At 40.5% G+C, this 20,206-nt stretch overlaps 1 protein-coding gene and 1 pseudogene across 1 annotated transcript in view; both read left to right on the forward strand.

The window, feature by feature from the left end:
* The window catches only part of Cct6b (chaperonin containing TCP1 subunit 6B), a 44,386-nt gene that overhangs the window by 7,643 nt on the left and 16,537 nt on the right, over positions 1–20,206 (forward strand). The window contains exons 4-10 of the mRNA XM_021642648.2: positions 2,502–2,675; positions 3,843–3,946; positions 14,102–14,212; positions 15,000–15,159; positions 16,674–16,756; positions 18,975–19,071; positions 19,562–19,709. Of these exons, the coding sequence (XP_021498323.1) occupies positions 2,502–2,675; positions 3,843–3,946; positions 14,102–14,212; positions 15,000–15,159; positions 16,674–16,756; positions 18,975–19,071; positions 19,562–19,709 (877 nt within the window). The remainder of the gene's footprint in view (positions 1–2,501; positions 2,676–3,842; positions 3,947–14,101; positions 14,213–14,999; positions 15,160–16,673; positions 16,757–18,974; positions 19,072–19,561; positions 19,710–20,206) is intronic.
* On the forward strand, positions 10,522–10,948 carry LOC110551836 (small ribosomal subunit protein uS10-like; annotated as a pseudogene).

Here is a 20,206-nt window from a genome sequence, read left to right on the forward strand (position 1 = left end):
TTAGAACAACCCTAACAACTATTTTAGATTTATTTATTTTTATTTTATGTATGTGCATGTTTTGCCTGTATATATGTATGTCATCCATGTGTGTGCTTGGTGCCCTTGGAATTCAGATGAGGACATTAGATCCCCTGGAACTGGAGTTATGGATGATTGTGAGCCATCACACGGATTTTGGGAACTGAACCCAGATTGTCTGCAAGAGCTACGAGTGCTCTTAACTGATGAGCCATCTCTCCAGTCCTGACATTGCTACTTTTTCCTTTTTCTCCCTTCCTTCCTTCCTTGCTTCCTTCCTTCCTTCCTTCCTTCCTTCCTTCCTTCCTTCCTTCCTTCCTTCTCTTCTTTCTTTTTGATACAGGCTCTCTCTATAAAGTGCTAGTTGTCCCAGAACTCATTATGTAGACCAGACTGGTTTGAATTCACAGAGATCACCTGCCTCTACCTCCTGTGTTCTGGAACTAAACATTGGTGCCATTAAGCCTGACTGACATTGCTACTTTTAAGTTGCACAGACCAGTTATTCTGTAGAAAGCCCCTCACTTGGTATTGCCTGCTTCCTCATTATTAGACTCAGGTTATTAATTTTTGGCGAGACAACAACAGAAGTTCTGTGGTGTTCTGAATGTATTCTGTTTGTGGGCGTGAGATGACTATCTGACACATTACTGTGACGTACTTCTCTTAAAGTCAGTGATGCCCTTGCCCTCTGCATTGAAAGAAATATATTGTGCCTAGATGTAGTTGTAACTTTTGAAAAACGACTTTGATTATTGCACTATGCATTGTATCTGAGCATTGGGGAAGCTGAGTCTGGAAAACCGTGAATTTGAAGCCAGCCTAAACTATGCATGCGGCAAAACCCTATCTCCAAATTAATAATGAATTAATTTATAGTTTTTTTTAAATTTTTTTTTTGTACTTGCAACTTTTCTGTAGGTTTATAGTTGACTCAGGGGCTGAAGCAATGGCTCAGTGGCTAAGAGCACTTGTTACTCTTGCAGAGGACCCAGGTTTGGTTCCCAGCACCCTATGGTAACAAAACCATCTGTGACTCCAATTTCAGGGAGTCCAACTCTCTCTTCTGACATCTGTGGGTACTAGGATGCAAATGGTGCATATACATACATGCAGGCAAAACACTCATATACATTTAAAAAGATTGTTTCAGATAGGAAGCCCGAGAAATCATTTATGAGCAACACATTTATGTTAGTTCCATCATTGTGGGTTGTGGGATCCTGTTAAGGTCTAAGTCTGGCATTTCCAGAGAGCTTCTGAGCTCAGTATAAGATGAAAGACTCCCTTTCTCAGCTGGGTTCCTTCTCAGCTTGGTCTGGGGAACCACAGATCTTCTAAGGAACAAAACGTAGCTCCGTAGCTCTCAGGGAAATTAACAAGTCCAACCCTTTCCTGATAAGAAACCCATTTAGCAAGCACCTAGGGATTCCTGGAAACACAGACACTATGCTAATGAGATGTCTTGGTGACTTGACTTTCAGCCAACAACCGTTAACATATCTGGAGTTCTTCCCCCCCACCCATAGGATAATTAAGAATTGTGTTCACCCTCTTATGATAGGACTGTGTTAATGTATGTAAATAAAGTATGCCTGGCACCCCCTAGCCCAGTGAATCAAACACATTTCACCCTCAAAACCCTTCCTACTGACCAAGGTTTATAAGTCTCTGTTTCACATGAAACCAAGGAGCCAGCATCATCTATTTCACCACAACCAGCTGAGACTCAGTCATTTACTCTGGGGAAGGATGGGCTTGCGTTTTCCCTGAAGAATTCATTGCTGGATCCCCAGGGCATGGCTTCTGTTCACTCGCAGTCAGCCAAGTGCTGCTGGCCTCCGTGAGCTTCCGCCATTCACTGGCATGACAGGGCAGATGGCTGCTGCCATCTTTCTAGCGCTGCTTTGTCCACTGTAGTTCCTGTGTGCAGGAGCAAGCAACTGGCTGTTCTTTGAAACAGCCATTTTGTCTGGGCAGACAAAACCAGGCTCCTGCCCCTGCCTCTCTGAGGGAGCCTGTTACCAGCTGCCCAAAAAGCAGCCACCGACTTTCCCTTGTTGCCACCTGGCTGAGGTTTTGGAGCCCTGAGCACCTGTGATTCAGCCCTTCACCCTGGAAGTTTCTGCCAAACTTCCCAGGAGAGTACCTGATAAAGCCCAGGTTCCCAACTGGACACAGAATGACAGTGGGTCACATTATTGTTGTTGTTATTATTATTATTATTATTATTATTTTGAGACAGGGCTTCTTTGTGTAGCCTTGGCTGTCCTGGATTCACTCTGTCGACCAGGCTGGCCTAGAACTTAACAGAGATTTGCTTGTCTCTGCCTCCCAGAGTGCTGAGATTACGGTTGTATACCTCTGCACCCAGCTGGGTCACATTATTTTTTTTAACATGCTTATTATTAGGAGAGCGTGGCTAACTTTTACTCTGCATAGTTTGCTATATAATTTGTATATTTTTGTTGCTACATTAGGGCCTGCACCCTAGAGTCATAGCTGAGGGATTTGATGCTGCAAAGACGAAAGCGCTTGAAGTTTTAAATAAAATTAAAGTAGAAAAGGAGATGAAAAGAGAAGTCCTCTTAGACGTGGCTAGAACATCCCTGCGGACAAAAGTTCATCCTGAGCTGGCCGACGTGCTAACAGAGGTATGTGATCAAACTGTTGTCCAGCAAGGATAGCCAGGTGTGTTTCTATAAGGCAACCAAATATTGCACATAACTTTTCAGAAATGTAAAACAAGAGGGTGGGCTGGGGCAAGATGGCTCGGCATTTAAGAGCACTGGCTGCTCTTTCAGATGACCTGGGTCCAATTCCCACATGGCGGCTCACAGCCATCTCTAACTCCACTTTCAGTAGATCCAGTTGCCCTCTTCTCACCTCTATGGACAGCAGGCATGCACATAGTGCACAGATGTACATGAAGATAAAACGCCCGTACATAAAATAAATAAATACGTAAAATAAATAATTTAAAACCCACCAACACCAAAACAACAAACAAACAAACAAAACAAAAAACAAACAAGCAAAAAAAAAAAAACCAAGAAGGCAAGCATTTAAAATTCAATTGACTGGCTCTCCTCTCTGATCCACTTTGTTGGTGATGGTAGAGAGATGGAGCTTAAGCCCAAATAAAGCTCTTTACTTTTGCAAAGGAAAGAAAGAAAGAAAGAAAGAAAGAAAGAAAGAAAGAAAGAAAGAAAGAAAATTCAATTGAGCACAATAGTATTTTTAATTTTCCCAAGGTGTCACATTAACAATAACATGACTTGAAATTTGGGAGGGACTTAGCTTCCTGTGGCTTATTTCTTGTGGAAACCCTGGACAGTGTATTCTGCTAATTTGATTATATCAGATAACACATGAGCAGGCCATTTTGGTAGTGTGCCTTGTTACGATTGCTGCTTTTATGAGGCAAGATTGATTCATGTTCAGGAAGTAATGTTTATTAACTTACTTGTGGAGGTAAGCTATGTATAAAAGAGAGATAGAACTGCCTGGGTAGTTCTGGAAGACTTGTTTCCAGTGGTTATCACTCAACTACGTTGTTCCTCAGCTCTGTTGTTTCTGAAACTGGAAACCAGGAACAAGCCATTCATAATAATCAAATTCACAAGACACTGCCATGTGACATAGGATGCTACATTATTAATTTACTTTAGGAAACACAAATGTGCCAGGTGTGGTATTTGGTGACCATGCCTTTGACTTTGAAGCTTGAAGCCCTTTCCCTGTTTAATTTGGTGATAGGTCACTTGGGCCCGGAGTTCTTGTAGTCCAGGTAATATGCCTATCCTATGTTTCTTTTTCAGGCTGTGGTGGATTCTGTCTTGGCTATTAGAAGACCAGGTTTCCCTATTGATCTCTTCATGGTGGAAATCGTGGAGATGAAGCATAAGTCAGAAACAGATACACAGTAAATTGCATAAAATTTACAATTTAAAAAATTCCTTTGTGTGTGTGTGTGTGTGTGTGTGTGTGTAATGATGACTTGAAGAAAGTCTCCCTCAGCTCTTTGTGAATTCTAGGGCTCGAACTCAGGTTGTTAGGTTTATTATCTGCTGAGCCATCTCACCAGCCACACTTTGGCGATACATAAATCCTGAAATATTTGGCTTTCATTAGTTTTACTCAATGGCAATGTATTCATTTCACATATTAGCTACAATGAGCCTGTTTTTTTAGGTGTTGCAATGAGGAGTAAGCAGAACACAATCTCCTCAAGACGCTTACATTTCTAATCAAACTAGAGAATGAAACATAATTGTGTGTGTGATTTTATAGTGTTCCGAAAATACTGTCCTGATAAGAAACTGAACTACAAAACTAAGAGGCCTCTAAAGAAATGAGAGCTAGCTAGCCATGTCCAACACACACACACACACACACACACACACACACACACACACACACCAGAAAATAACAATTGAAAAGGTTTTTTTGTGAAGTACAAAAAGGCTTGGAGTGTTCCAGTGTGCCTGCAGCACAGGTGAGAAGAAAAAGCAGTAAGGACTTCAAGAGAAGGTACAGAAAGGAGCCATGATGACAATGGATTGTCATCATGAATAGTCAACTCAAATATTAGAATAGTCAACTCAAATATATATGTAAATACAGAGCAGATATCTCTCTTACTTTCGTCTTTATCAGTTTTCAATCTAGTTTCAGCTATTTACTTCCTTCCTCCAGATCCTCCTTTTCATCATGTTTGAGACGAGGCCTCACTGTGTAGCCTAGACTTGGACTTGAGATTCTCCTGCCTCCCTAGTACTAGGTTAGTGCTCAGACTAATCTAGGTTATTTTGAGGCAAATCTTGAGATAACGTTTCATTTTTGTTGTGGTTTGAATAGGAATGACCCCCAGAGACTCATGTTTGAATGCTTAGCCCATAGGTAGTGGCAGTATTGGTGAGACCTTGTGGGAGTAGGTGTGGCCTTGCTGGAGGACATGTGTCTAGGTGGGGGAAGGCTTTGAGGTCTTATGAGCTCAAGTCTGGCCAGTGAGTCTTAGTCTCTGTCTGCTGCCTATGGATCAAGATGTAGATCTCGAGCTGAAGAGATGGCTCAGCAATTAAGAGCACTGGCTTCTCTACCGGAGGACCCAGGTTCAATTTCCAGCTCTATTTCCCAGTTCAATTGGCAGCTCACAACAGTCTCTAACTCCAATTTCAGGTGGTCTGACACACTTAGACATACATGCAGGCAAAATACCAGTGCACATGAAATAAAAATAAATAAAAGATGTAGAACTCTCAGCTCCTTCTCCAGCACCATGTCGGCCTGCATGCTGCCATGCTTCTTACCAGAAAGATACTGGGCTAAATCTCTGAAACTGTAAGCCAGCCCCAATTATATGTTTTTCATTATAAGAGTTGTCATGGTCATGGTGTTGCTTCACAGCAATAGAAACCCAAACCAAGGCAACTTAAAAAAAATTTATCTAGAAATAAATATAAATAGTATCAGTAGTAATTAATAACAATACTAACATATAAATATATTTAATATTTCAGTTTTAGTGTTTGAATTTTTCAGTGAAGTTTATATTTATTAGGATGCAAACATCTACATATTCCATTTGTAACTTATATCATTCTCTTAGGATCAGTTAGGTTTTCTACATACTTATTTGAAAAATCAGTATTTCTTTTTAAAATTTTTTTATATTTATTTATTATGTATACAATGTTTTGCCTACATGTATGTCTACACACCAGAAGAGGGCACCAAATCTCATTCTATGACCACCATGTGGTTGCTGGGAATTGAACTCAGGACCTCTAGGAGAGCATCCAGTGCTTTTAACTACTGAGCCATCTTTCCAGCCTTGGAAAAATCAGTATTTGTATTTGTCCATCTTATCTGATCCTTCAAATTTTAGGAAGAAATGGTCATGAAGATCTACCCCACCCCCATTCTTTCCATCTTCCCTCTCATTTTGCCTAGGCTGTTTGTTTGTATTTTGTCTCTGCCTTTCTCTCTAATGTTTTGACTTTGGGTTATGGGGGTGGGGCAGGAGGGAGAGCTATTTACTTCTGTCTTATTAAAATAGCACTTAGGCCATTCACTTTTAGCTCTCTGCTTTTGTAAAACAGTATTTGAGGCTTTCAGTTTTCCTCAAAGTATTATCTTAACTATATCCCTTACTTTTATTACATTTATTTATTACATTTATTTTTGTCTTTGGCACTGGTGTTCATTGCATAGCTCAGCTTATCCTGGAGATCTTTTATCTCAAGCCTCCTGAGTGCTGCAATTACAAGCATGTGCATTTAGTTAGTTTGTTTGTTTGTTTTTGAGTGAGGGTCTCACTATGGAGACCAGGCTGGCCTTGAACTCACAGAGATCCACCTGCCTCTGCCTTCCAAGTGCTGGGATTAAAGGTGCCATCACCACCACCACCACCATTGCCATAACCACCTGTCAAGCATGTGCATTTTTATGAATTTTAGAATATTTTCTTTTTTCTTTGCCTTTCAAAGATTTTATTGAAGAGTGGTTTTGGTATAACAAGACTATTTTAAGGGCAAGATTAAAAGTACAGAATGGTGTAACAAAAAGTGCCTCTGTGGTGAACCTCTCTCCAGGGAGGACCCAAATCAGCTATTTTCTTTTTTTCAGCATCCTTCATTTGATCATTAATTTTTATTTTATTTTAGTTTTTGAAGGCAAGGTCTCTGTTGCCTAGGCTGGACTGGAATTAGTGGCAGTGCCCCTGAGTCAGCTTCCTGCATTCTGGGACTAGAGGCGTGAGCCATGCCCGGAAGTGCAGCCATGCCCAGAAGTGCAGCCAGCCTTTTGAAGAGTGCCTTCTGCTTCTCACCTGGTGTCAGACCCCTCATCTGCCCCATTCTCTTCACTCCCCTGGCAAGCCTGTAAAGCCTCATGCAGGCTCTTTCCCTTTTTCCCCATTCTGCATCTCTTTTTGGATATCTGCAGAAGTTCTTGTTGTTAGGAAGAGTTGGCTTAATATGCGTTTTTTTGCATGCTTTCCTATAGTTATGGAGCCTGTCTCACTGGCAGGCAGACAGGTTGAGGTTTTCGGGAAAATGCAATCCACTTAAAATGCTTTCTAGTTTATGTATGTGTCTTAATTTTAAAATATATAGAAGAATGTAGCTATTGATTTTTAGTTTAATTATATAATGGTAGGGGACACATTATATAAAATTTCACTACTTTGAAATTTGTTGAGGTTTGCTTTTAAGCTTAAGTATAGAGTCAATTAATTAGTTTACTTATTTTATGTTTTATATTTTGTTTTCCGGGGCCAGGTTGTACACTTACTGCCCAGGCTGGCCTTGAGCTCACAGTAATGTTCTTGCCTCAATCTTATGAATCGTAGGATTACAGATGTGAGATACCACCTTGGCTTAAGAGAATTTATTTTTAATGTTTTAAACACACACACACCATCGCACAAACACCCCACATATGTTTGTTTATTTTGAGACAAGAACTCTCCGTGTAGCCTTGGATGGCCTGGAACTCACTCTGTAGACCAGGCTAGCCTTGAACTCAGAGATCCGCCTGTGTCTGCTTCCTCCGTGCTGAGTCTGTGAATATATTTTTGTTTCAGATTTTTTTTAAATTATTTTACGTGTATAAGTGTTTTGTCCGCATGCATATATAGGCAACATGTGACTATCTGGGACCTATAGAGGTCAGCAGGGTGTCAGACCTGGAACCAGAGTTAATTGTTGTTATCCCCGTGTGGGTGCTGGAAACTGAACCAGGGTGTTTTGCAAGAGCAGCAAGTGCTCTTAACCACTGAACTGTGTCTCCAGCTCCCATGAGCTTTCTTTAATTAGTATGTGTGTTGGGGGTTGGTCTGGTGCCACGTTTTCTGTGTATTCTAATGTTAATTACTTGTCCCTGCTCAGAAGAGCACATCCTCTCATAAACCTATCCTTGTTGTGGAAACCTGCCTAAGACATTATACCTGATTGGTTGATTAACAGCCTATCCCTGGGCAAGGCAAAATGGGATAGGTGTGGCTAAGGTTCTTGGTTTTTGGGTTTAAGAGAGAATCATGGGGAGACAGACAATCGGGAAGAGAGGAGGGAGAAGGACCCCGGGATGGGTTAGTGTGCAGAAAGGACCACGCCGAGAGGAAGGACTCCATTAACAGTGTGAAAAGAATACAAGCAAGTACCATGGGATTATGGATGGAAGGTAGAACAGATGATGAGGATTAAGGTGGATGGCATTGGATGGGGGCTTGGAGATGGATGGTGAGGTTATTGAGACAGTGTAGGTGAAATGTCTGCCCGGCCCAAGGTAAATAAGGCAAGTACAACATCTAACACGTGTCTGTGTCTTATTATTTGTAATATCGAGTTAAATAATACCATTATGATAATCTTAGGGCTAATAATAAACATTATAAAACCAACACTTTTTTGTTTACTACAACATATATGCCTGTCTTTTTGTTTTGTTTTCTTTTTTGAGACAGGGTTTTTCAGTATAGACCTGGCTGTTCTGGACTCACTTTGTAGGCCAAGCTGCCCGTGAATTCACAGAGATCTGCCTGCCTCGATCTCCTGAGTGCTGGGATTAAAAGTATGTGCCACCACCGCGTTTTACTTTCAGTCTTTTTGTCTTTACATTTTAGGAGATTGTTTTTTTGTAAGTGACATACTGGGAAAAGTAAAAATTCCTTTTTTTTTTCCTAAGATTTATTTATTATGTATACAGTGTTCTGCCTGCATGTACACCTGCACACCAGAACTCATTATAGATGGTTGTGAGCCACCATATGGTTGCTGGGAATTGAACTCAGGACCTTTGGAAGAATAGCCGGTGCTCTTAACCTCTGAGCCATCTCTCCAGCCCCAAGTAAAAATTCTTGATCAGATAGTCTTTACATTTTAATTGAAATAACTATTACATTTAATGTATTTCTTCTAATTGACTTTTCATTTTATTGATTTTATCATTATATTTTTCCCCTCTACTAATGTGCAAATTTCACACTTCTGCTTTTTGATTCATAGAAATTATATAATTATATAACTTATAGGAGTCTAGCCTGAACATCTCTGCTCTGGATAATATTCCCATTTACTACTTCTTCAAGCATGATATTGTTACTGTTTTTTAAAATCCCACTTGATACTACTGTTATTTCTTTTTTGTTTGTTTTTGTTTTGTTTCTCGAGACAGGGTTTCTCTGTGTAGCCTTGGCTACTCCCTTTGCTGGCCTCTAACTCACAGCGATTTACCTGCCTTTGTCTCCCTGAGTGCTTGAATCACAGGTGTGCGCCAACATGCCCAGCTCACTACTGTTATTTCGTACTGTGTTTGCAAAGATTTATCTTCATAATTTCAACTTGTTTTAATGCTTATGGCTTTTTACATCTCAGATTCCGCTCGAGATAGCAGCTCTCTTTCATTGATCTGCTGGAGATATTTTCTGGGTCCCAGAGTCTGTCTAATAGTAGTGCTCAACCTTCTTCCTCTCTGGCCCTTCCCAGCATACTGGGAGCTAACACATTCAGCTCAATTTCTTCTTTTCACCTCTTTTCTATCTGTGGATGACTCTGCAAGTTCATGTACTTCCTTAGTTAACATTTCTTGATTTGACAGTGGGTCACTGAGACCAGAGATGAAACCCAGGAGTCTCCTTCAGACTAGGGAGCACTGTTGTGTTTCCTCTGCTTACTGTTCATCTGTAGATTTCTTCTCATAGTTTCCTGGAAGCATCCTGCCAAATGCGGTTTGCTTTCATTTTCACTTTCTGGTGTTTTTATTGTGCATAAAAACTAGGCTTACAGTTACAGATGGTTCCTGACTTACAGTTCACTTACAGTTCCTCAGCTTTACAGGGGTGTGAATGTGAAATGCATTCAGGGGAGCCATACTTTGAATTTTACATTTTGATTTTCCCCTAGCAATATATGGTATGATACTTTCTTGTGATGCTGAGCGGTGGGAGTGAGCCCTAGCTCACAGCTAACCCTGCAGTCACAAAACTAAACAAACAGCCAGTACTCTGCAGTAACGATGCTAAATAACGATGGTAGGAAGGTTAGGTAGATTAAATGCATTTGACATGATAGTTTCAACTTATGATGGGTTTATTGGAATGTAACCATGTGATAGTCAGTTTTGATGGTCAGATTTGTAGGATTTAGAATGGTGCCTGACACAAACCTCTGGGTGTACCTGTGAGAGTATTTCAAGAGATTTAAATGAGGAGAGAAGATGCATTCTACATGTGAATGATATGAGCTGAGATCTGGAATGAGTTCCGAGTAGAGGTCAGAAGGAGAAATCTATGTCTGAGAATCATTCCTATGTGATGGCAACTATGGCTTTTCAAGATGCTAGAGAGATGGCTAGGCTTTTAAATGCTAGAGAGATGGCTCAGTACCTAAGAGCAGCGGCAGGTCTTCCAGGAGACCTGGATTCCATTCCCAGAACCCACTATCTGTAACTCCAGTTTTAGGAGATCTAATGCTGTCTTCTGGCCTCTGCTGTTACTGCATGTCCATGGTGCACAGACACACATGCAGGCAAAAATTCATTCATGTTGAAGAGGAGGAGGGAGGAATTAAGAAACAAACCAGAAAGACACCCATAGAACTGGAAGTGGTGATCCACCAAATTCAAATCCCTATCACCAGCCATGATATGAAGTTTCTGGAAAAGATGTGTGCTGCCTTGATCAGAGGTGCAAAGAAAAGAAATCTGAAAGGGAAAGAGCCAGTTCACATACCTACCACGATACCAGCAATTACTACAAGAAAAACACTTTCTAAGACACAGGATCGTTTTTTAAATGAGAGTCCGTGAGCTGCTCATTGACTTACACAGTCCATGAGTGATTCATTGATTTTCGAGATCGTTGGTGACTACTTCCATCAGCATTGAATGGGGAGTGGAGGTCAAACTTACTGTTGCAGTTGCCTAAGTGAACTATTTTAATACATTGATTTAATCAGTTAAAAAAAAAAAACACACCCTGAATGTTGAAACTTCAATGTTTAGATTTTGAAAAAAGATTTAAAAATTCACCAGTGGAGACTGAGATCAGGGAGGTAGGGCATCAAAGAGGGAGCAGTGTCTCAGCACCCAAGCAGAAAAGTCAAGTGTGGTGAGGCTTAAGTACATGGTTGTGAACTGAACTGATCATTATTTTGCTTCAGGTAGAGGCAGAGATGAAAGTCCAACTGAAGCAAGCTCAGGAGAGAATGGTTGAGATTTATTGTGGTTGGTTTGGACAGCAGCTTGCCACAAATTAAGATCACCTGAGCAGGGAGCCCCTCCTAAAAAACTCCTGATCACCTTGATGTGGGGAGACTCACCCTGGATGGGGGTAGTACCTTCAGGTAGCAGCACCGAGAAAGGGGTGTGTCAGGAGAAAGACCAGCCAGCTTTTTGCTTGGCTTCCCTCTTGCCCTGAATCAATTTGCCATTAGTGCAGCTGCTAACTCTTTGCCAATTTCAGAAACTTCCACATTTTCACCCTGGGCTGAGGCCAGTGGTTTTCCAGGTCCCTTCTGAGCTTCCCATACCAGATTAGGACTCCTGAGGTACCCAGTATTGTGGACTGAGCAGCTCCTGGTCACTCCCTTCCACTAAGTGAGAATTAGCCCCTGAGGGACCGCTGCCAAGGCACCCAGTCTTAAGTAACTACCGGGCTCTCAGCTCTCAGGGGTGCTGCTGCTGTGGTTCCTGTTTTAAAGCTGACTTCATAAATTTTTTAAATAATATATTCATCCCATTGGTTCTGTTCCTCTAGAGAACCCTTACTAATTCAAGGTGGAATTGCAAATGTAGACATTTCAGAGTGTAGCTGTAAACAAGAGCAGTGAAACGGACAGCATTCTGTGCTGGAAGTGAATTGGGGAGTGGAGTGAGGAGAGGAAGCCTCTGTTTGAAAGAAGTGAGGACGGGGACTGATGGGGATTGTGGAGGTGGTGACGGGACACTTTCTATTCTTTCTTTCTTTCTTTCTTTCTTTCTTTCTTTCTTTCTTTCTTTCTTTCTTTCTTTCTCTTTCCTTCCTTCCTTCCTTCCTTCCTTCCTTCCTTCCTTTCTTTCTTTCTTTTTTTTTTTCGAGACAGGATTTCTCTGTGAAGAGAAGGCTGGCCTTGAACTCACAGAGACCCACCTGCCTCTGCCGGGATTAAAAACATGTGCCACCATGGTCCAGCCTAGTTTCTATTTTCTCAAAGCTACTATTCATTTTCTGAGGATGGGGAGAGAGTAAACGTGACAGAAGCTTGAAAAGTAGTTAATATTAAACGTATGATTTTTTTTTTCCTAAATAAATCTTCATTTTCATTTGGGAGTTAGAGTTAGACTATTCTAGTCAGATTAAAAACTTGAAGGCATCATTATTTCTATGTTAAACATTTTAAAGATGCCCTTTCTCCCTCTCTCCCTCCCTCTCTCCCTTGTTCCCTCCCTCCCTTCTTTCCTCCCTCCCTCCTTCTGTTCTTCCTTTATTCCTTTCTTCCTGACAGAATTTTACTTTGTAGCTCAGGCTGGCCTGGAACTGACTGTATAGATTAGGCTTACTTCAGACTTGTGGCATTCCTCTTGCTTATGCCTCCCAAGTACTGGGATTAGAGATGTGTGGTACTATGCCTGGCTAAAAATGTGTTTCTTTAGTACCTAGCAAAAGGGGCTGAGAGTACAGGTCAGTGGTAGAGAACTAACCTAAAATGTACAGGTCTTGGTTCAATCCCTAGCACTGTACATACTCAAAAAAAGATTCTTATAGGCCAAGGAGAGGGCTTGACAGGTAACAGTGTTATCTATGTATAAGCCTGATGACATATGTTTGATCCTTGCAACCTATGTAAAAGGCTGAATGCATGGGCTAGCCTGGAGTGTGCTGCTCAGTGGCAGAAGCAACAGAAGAGACCATGTATCATCCAGGTGGAAGATGAGAACTGACTCCTTAAAGTTTTCCTATGACCTCCACGTGTGTGCCGTGGCACATACATGCCAACACTTACACGTGCAACAAGTAATTCTTTTTAGAAATTTCAAAGAGAATAAGTAGAAATGCTACCACTTAAATGGGTATGTGACTTTTATAAAGATATGACAATATTTACTCTAGAAAAAAGTATTTGGAAAATAACAAAAAAGGCCCATACTTTGTATTGTATTCCTACCATCCAAATCTACTCAAACCCTCAGGGTCCTCTGTCTGTCTGTCTGTCTATCTATCTATCATCTATCTTTCTATCTATATATCTGTCTGCGTATGTATGTATGTATGTATCTGTCTCTCTAGTTAGTTTTTTAAAATTTGTGTTGTGTATATGGGTGTTTTGCCTGCAGGTATGTGTGTATATCACATGCATGCTGAGTGCCAGAAGAGGGCAGAGGAGGACATCAGATCCCTTGGCTACATGGGTGCTGGGAGCTAACCCCAGGTCCTCTGCAAGAGCAGCAAGTGTTCTTAACTGCTGAGCCATCTCTCCAACTCTTCTATACTTGTTTTTATGGTGCTGGGAATCAAAGAATGCAGAATCTCAAGCATGCTAGACATGCACTAGACCAGTTAAAGCTACATCCCCAGTATGGAGCTACCCTTGAGTTGTCAACATGTTTTATCATGATTTACATACAGTATACAGTGGGTTATGCTGTACTCGTTGGCTCTCCCTGTAAATATTTTCAAAGTATTACATAGTTTTCATAGCTATTGACTTACTGGGCCATTATTTGCTGAACAATAGTCTATTGTGCTGGACATTTAAGTTAACAGTTTTTAGTTATTCTATGTAATTATTTGAACAAATGTCTCTAAGAAATTCATTGTGTGCCTACCTTTCATTATTTGATCAGCTACTCCTATTTTTGAGCTGTATAACTTAGAGAATAATTCTGGGTTGGCTTTTCATTTTGACTTATGATCACATTGTTAAGACAGATTCTTTTGCTAGTTCTACTAATTATATGTTAAGCTTGAAGTTATACAAAGAAACAAAGTGTGTCCTGTCTGTTTTCACCTTTGAATGGCATTCTAATTTTATTTTAACTTTTTTTTTTGGCATTCTAATTTTAGAATGTGTATTCCATGAAACATTATGTATTTTAATAGGTTGATCCGAGGACTGGTTTTGGACCATGGTGCCCGTCATCCAAACATGAAGAAACAAGTACAAGATGCATTCATCCTCATTTGCAACGTATCGCTAGAATATGAAAAAACGTGCGTGTCAGTTTGTCTTTATAACATTCAAAATGCGTTTAACATTTCTTTTTCTTTTTTGTAAATTTAAAAAAAAATTTATGTGTATGTATCTGTGTGTGGGTATGTGCCTGTGAATGAAGATGCCCAAGAAGGCCAGAAGAGGACATAGATCCCCTGAAGCTGACGTTATAGGCAGTTGGGAGCCACTTGACATGGGTACTAGAACTGAGCTCAGGTCTCCTTAGCCTGACCCATCTCTCTAAGCCCATTTTTTTTTAATAGTTATTTTTTCTATCTCCATTCCCCTCCTTCTCCTTTCACCTGCTTCTCTCTAGATAGAACTTCACTCTTTTATTTTTTCTTTTGGTTTTTGAGACAGGGTTTCTCTGTGTAGCCTTGGTTGTCCTGGACTCACTTTGTAGACCAGGCTGACCTTGAACTCACAGCAATCCGCATGCTTCTGCCTCCCTGAGTGCTGGGATTAAAGGTGTGCACCATCATGCCTGGCTTAGAATTTCACTAGTTAGTCCATGATGATCTTGAACATGCATCAGTCCTCCTGCCTCGGTCTCCTAAATACTGGGATTACAAGTATGAGACACCATGCCCAGCTTTCTTTTCTCTAAAGGTGTCTAATAATCTTTTTTTTTTTCCTTTTACTCCCACCTTTTCTACTTTTTCCCATTTGTTGTTTTTATTTTCTTGAGAAAGGGACTTACGTTGCCCTTGGGTGGCTTCAAACTTGTGAACTGTTTGCTTTAATTTCCATACCTGGTCTACTAACTTGTTCTTATTAATTCCTTAGAGAAGTGAGCTCTGGTTTCTTTTATAAGACTGCAAAAGAGAAAGAGAAATTGGTAAAAGCTGAAAGAAAATTTATTGAAGATAGAGTGCAGAAAATAATAAACCTAAAACATAAAGTCTGTACTGCTTCCAGTAAAGGATTTGTTGTCATTAATCAAAAGGTGAGAAAGAAGCTTACAAGTTAAGTGCTTGTCATTGTCCTCAGCGTTTCTAAAGGGTCCCTACAACACTTTCAGGGATTTTGGGGAGGAAGATCTTTCAATAATAATAATGCCTTTTATACTGTGTTGACATTTGTAATGGAAGGTAAAGCTCCTAGCTTTTTCCTACAGAACAGGAGACTAGCACCAAGCTATGCTCACCATCATATTCTTTATTACCACAGCACTAGGGGAGAAGGCATTTTATTTCAGGATGTCTTGATGGTGGGTCTGGTCAGGTGGCTCAGCAGTTAAGAACATGTACTGTGGGGTTAGAGAGATGGCTCAGTGGTTAAGAGCACTGTCTGCTCTTACTAAAGGGCCCACATTTAAATCCCAGCACCCACATGGCACCTCACAACTGTCTGTAATGTCAGTTCCAGTGGATCTGACACCTTCACACTAATGCACACAAAATACAGAGCTGAGTTCAGCTCCCAGCACCACATAGTGGTGTGGCTCATAGCTACCTAGGCCTGCAGCTCCAGGGGATTTCATGCCTTTAGGCCCCCACACACCTGCACTCAGGTGCACATGCCCACATACAGAGATATCATCCACGTAATTTTTTAAAAAAGAGTTTTGAAATGTTAACTATAATGATATTATTAAATAGCAATACTTAAGTATTCCTATTTTTATAATTTCGTGTGATAAAATATGAAATATACATAAAGCACTTTTGTGTAGCAAAACATGATGGTTGTCTTGAAGAAAGCATTTGTGTAATTGGATTTTGAGCTACTTTTTCATGGAAAGCCATTTTTCGTTAAAAGAAGGACCAACAGATAAACAATGGTTATCTAGATTGGAATGGTCGGTGGCTTTCCCCCTGGAAACTGAATGCAGTAATGCTACCACTCCAAGGAAGACACCTCACTGAATATGCTGCCTGTAACACTTGAGCCCAACCCGATGAACCAGTACCTTCTAAATGACTGAAACCCACACACTCTTACAAAAGCATACATGAATAAATAACCCCCTCAAAATATAAGATTAATGATTTAAAAACCTTTAAAATGTTTTTCTTTTTAATTTATGTGTAAGAGTATGTGTCTAAAACTGGTGTTGTAGGCGGTTGTGAGCCATCTCACATGGGTGCAAGGAACTGAACCAGGGTCTTATGGAAAGGTCAGCAAGGACTGTTAACTACTGACTCATCTCTCTAGCCCCTGTTTTTATAATTTGATACAGATACAACTCACTGTACAGCTTGGGCTGATATGGAACTTGCTTTGTAGTCTGGAACTTTAGATCTTCCTTGTTTCAGCCTCCTGGGTACTGAGATTACAGGTGTGGGTCACCATGCCCAGCACTGGTTGATCTTTAAGAATGGAAAGTGGTGCTGAGACAAAAAGGCTTGAGAAACACTGGCATACATTTTTCAGGGTTAGGGGTAGAGAGCTCAGTGGTAGAGCAGTTGCCTGGTGTGGGACAAAAAGCATGTAACTTTTGTGTTCATTTGATAACAGGGGATTGATCCGTTTTCCTTAGAAATGCTTGCAAGACATGATATCGTAGCTCTTCGCAGGGCGAAAAGAAGAAATCTTGAAAGGTAAGTGCAAATTATGTATATGAAGCCTTTCTGTTGCTCCTGCCACTGCCTTCCTTTTTGTTTGTAGTTTCAGGAGTTGAACCCAAAGATTTCTCATTTTTTGTTTCTTTAAACAAAACAAAACAAAAAATAATTGCTGGGGGCTGGAGAGATGGCTCAGTGGTTAAGAGAACTGTCTGCTTTTCTAGAGGTTCTGAGTTCAATTCCCAGCAACCATATGATGGCTCACAAGTGTCTTTACTGGGATCTTACACCCTCTCCTGGCATACAGGTGTAAATATAGATACAGCGCCTCATATACATACATAAATAAATACATCTTACAAAACAATTTCTGGATATGGTGGTACATGCCTTTAATTCCAGCACTCAAGAGGTAGAAGCAGGCAGACCTTTGAATTTGAGAGTTTGAGGCCAGCCTGGTCCACAAAGTGAGTTCCAGGACACAGAGAAACCCTGTCTCAAAAACTAAAACCGAACAAAATAACCTCCCTAAAAGACTGTTTATTTTCTTGTATATTTGATCACGTGTGAATGCTTTCCCTGTGAGTATGTGTGCCTCCAGAGGCCAGAAGAGGGCTTTCCATCCTCTGGCAGCTGTGAGGCACCGGTCCTGATGCTAGGACTCCATGTCCTCTGCGAGAGCAATGAGTGTTCTTAACTGCTGAACTGTCTCTCCAGTCCCCCCCTATGATTTTTAACAGATTAAATTGAAGTCATCTCTTTTATATTCCTTGTAGCTTCTAAGTAAACATTTCTGAGCAAAATATTGATTAATAAATGGTAATTTTGTTGTTCATGTCAGTAAATAATTGAGCCATTAAAAACCCAGGTTGGGGCTGGACATTCAGCACTTAAGAGCACTTGCTTCTCTTACTGAATGCTAGCTAGTATTTGAATCCCAGCACTCACTGACAGCTTACAACTGTCTGTAACTCCAGTTCCAGGGGACCTGACCCACTCTTCTGGTCTCACAGGACACCAGCCACCCACATGGCGTGTATCCATATATGTAGGCAGAACTCTCATACACGTAAAATAAACTCTTTTAAATATCATTAAATTCATAGCTTTGTTGTACAAATGAAGATTTTCTTCTTAAAAATGTTTTTTTTTTATCTTGTTCAAACCAATATTTTGGGCTGGGGAAGTGGCTTAGTGTGTAAAATAACTTGCTGTGCAAGCGTGGACACCTGAGTTCTGATTCCCAGAATCCACGTGAAAGCCAGGTGAAGAGGCATTGCATGTTTGAAACCCAAGCACTAGGGCTTGCTAATCAGCTAGCCTAGCCGAAACTTCAAACTGTGTTCAGTGAGAGCCCCTGCCTCAAAAACATAAGATGGACAAGTGGCTGAGAAAAACATCCTGATGCCAACCTTTGCCCACCCCACCTTGCATGGGCGAGTGCATCCTCACATACATGGGCACACATGCACCCCTTCCCATGGACGGAAAGAGTTTAGAAGCACTGTACTGCTGTGTGAGCTCACTTACAGGTGGGATTTTAAAAAGTACTGAGCCTTCAGAAGTAGATAGGCGAATGATAGTTACAGTGGACTGGGGTGCTAGCGAAGATGAGAGTTTGGGAGATGTTAGACAGAGGATGCAAACTGTTCATTAAAGAGGACAGCTATATTTAAGGATTTGCTTTACAGCATGGTGACTGTAGTTAATAACTTTGTTTTTGAGATAGGGTCTCAGATGTAATCCTGACTGGCCTAGAATTCATTAGATAGACCAGGCTGGCCTTGAACTCACAGGGATCCCCCTGCCTCTGCTTGCTTAGTGCTTGGAGTAAAGGCCTGCATCACCAAGCCCAGCCTTATATGTATTATTAAAAACTATATAAAAAGTAGTTTCAAGTATTCTCACCACAAAATGAGAACTGTGGAAGGTAGTACTTATCCTACTGTACCTGACAAACATGCCATTTTGTTTGTCCACTAAAAATAAGCCGCTCCCACACAGATAATATCACACCATGTAGCCTGTGTTAGATATCACTTCATCTTTAAGAAATTAGCTATAGCTGGGCATGGTGGCTCATACTTAGTCCCAGTACTTGAAAGGCTGAAATAGGAGGATTGTCATGAATTTGAGCCCAGCCTGGACTACAAAGTAAGTGAGATCATGCCAAAAAAAGGGGGGATGGTGGGGGGAGAAATTAGTTTTTGTGTTTTCCATAACCAGTGTGAAAGTTTCATAAATGTGATTCTAGGCTTACCCTTGCTTGTGGAGGGATAGCTGTAAACTCCTTTGAAGACCTTAATGAAGAATGCTTGGGGCATGCTGGCCTTGTATTTGAGTATTCATTAGTGAGTATTTCTATGAATAGCAGTTATAACATGGTTCCTACGTCTTTTCTGGTATTTTATACCTTTTATTCAACTTTGCATTTTGAGTTCTGACAGGACAGAGTTTATAGTTTATTTACCTAAATGTTAAGAATTTTGCTATGTAGCCCAGGCTGGTCTGGGACTGTCTTTCTAACTCAGCCTCCCCAAATGGTGGGATATAATTTAACCACTTTAAAGTATATTTTTAGCTATACTTGATAAGAAAAATTTACATGAAGATTAGATTCTAATAGAAAATAGACTTGAATTTCATGACAATGTTATTTTATATGAATGTAATAATACAGTGTGTCATGTTATACTGGTGTGTGTGTGTGTGTGTGTGTGTGTGTGTGTTACTGGGGGATCCAAGTCATGATCTCATGCCTGCTAGGCAAAATATTTTATCACCTGTATCCCTAAGCTATGTCTTAGACCTTAAAGTTATATATATTTTGTCATCTGTTAGGGTGAAGAAAAGTTCACTTTTATTGAGGACTGTGTTAACCCTCTCTCTGTCACCTTGTTGGTCAAAGGACCAAATAAGCATACTCTCATACAGATCAAGGATGCCTTAAGAGATGGACTTCGTGCGGTCAAAAATGCCATTGAAGATGGTAAGCAAGCTCTTTCTGTGTTGGATATGAACCTCATCTTTTTAAGTTGTAGTAGGTCTGCCATGGCATGTATAGTTTTTAAGGTCCAGATACTATTTTTTTCATTTCAATTTAGTCAGTTTTCTAATTTTCCTTTAGGATATCTGTTAAGCTAAGGTGTGCTACCCTATGGGTTATCTGTTAAGATAAGGTGTGCTTCCCTGCTAATCAGCCCCCTCTTAAGAGATGACAACCACAACTTAATATACTGTTAATTTTTATATTTAGGAATTTATTTATTTTTTTTAATTCTTTTTTTCCTAAGATTTATTTATTATGTATACAGTGTTCTGCCTGCATGTACACCTGCACACCCAAACTCATTATAGATGGTTGTGAGCCACCATATGGTTGCTGGGAATTGAACTCAGGATCTTTGGAAGAACAGCTGGTGCTCTTAACCTCTGAGCCATCTCTCCAGCCCTAGGAATTTATTTTTAAAACCATGAGAGCTTTTA

Source organism: Meriones unguiculatus, chromosome 7, assembly GCF_030254825.1.
Source record: "Meriones unguiculatus strain TT.TT164.6M chromosome 7, Bangor_MerUng_6.1, whole genome shotgun sequence".
Taxonomy (NCBI): domain Eukaryota; kingdom Metazoa; phylum Chordata; class Mammalia; order Rodentia; family Muridae; genus Meriones; species Meriones unguiculatus.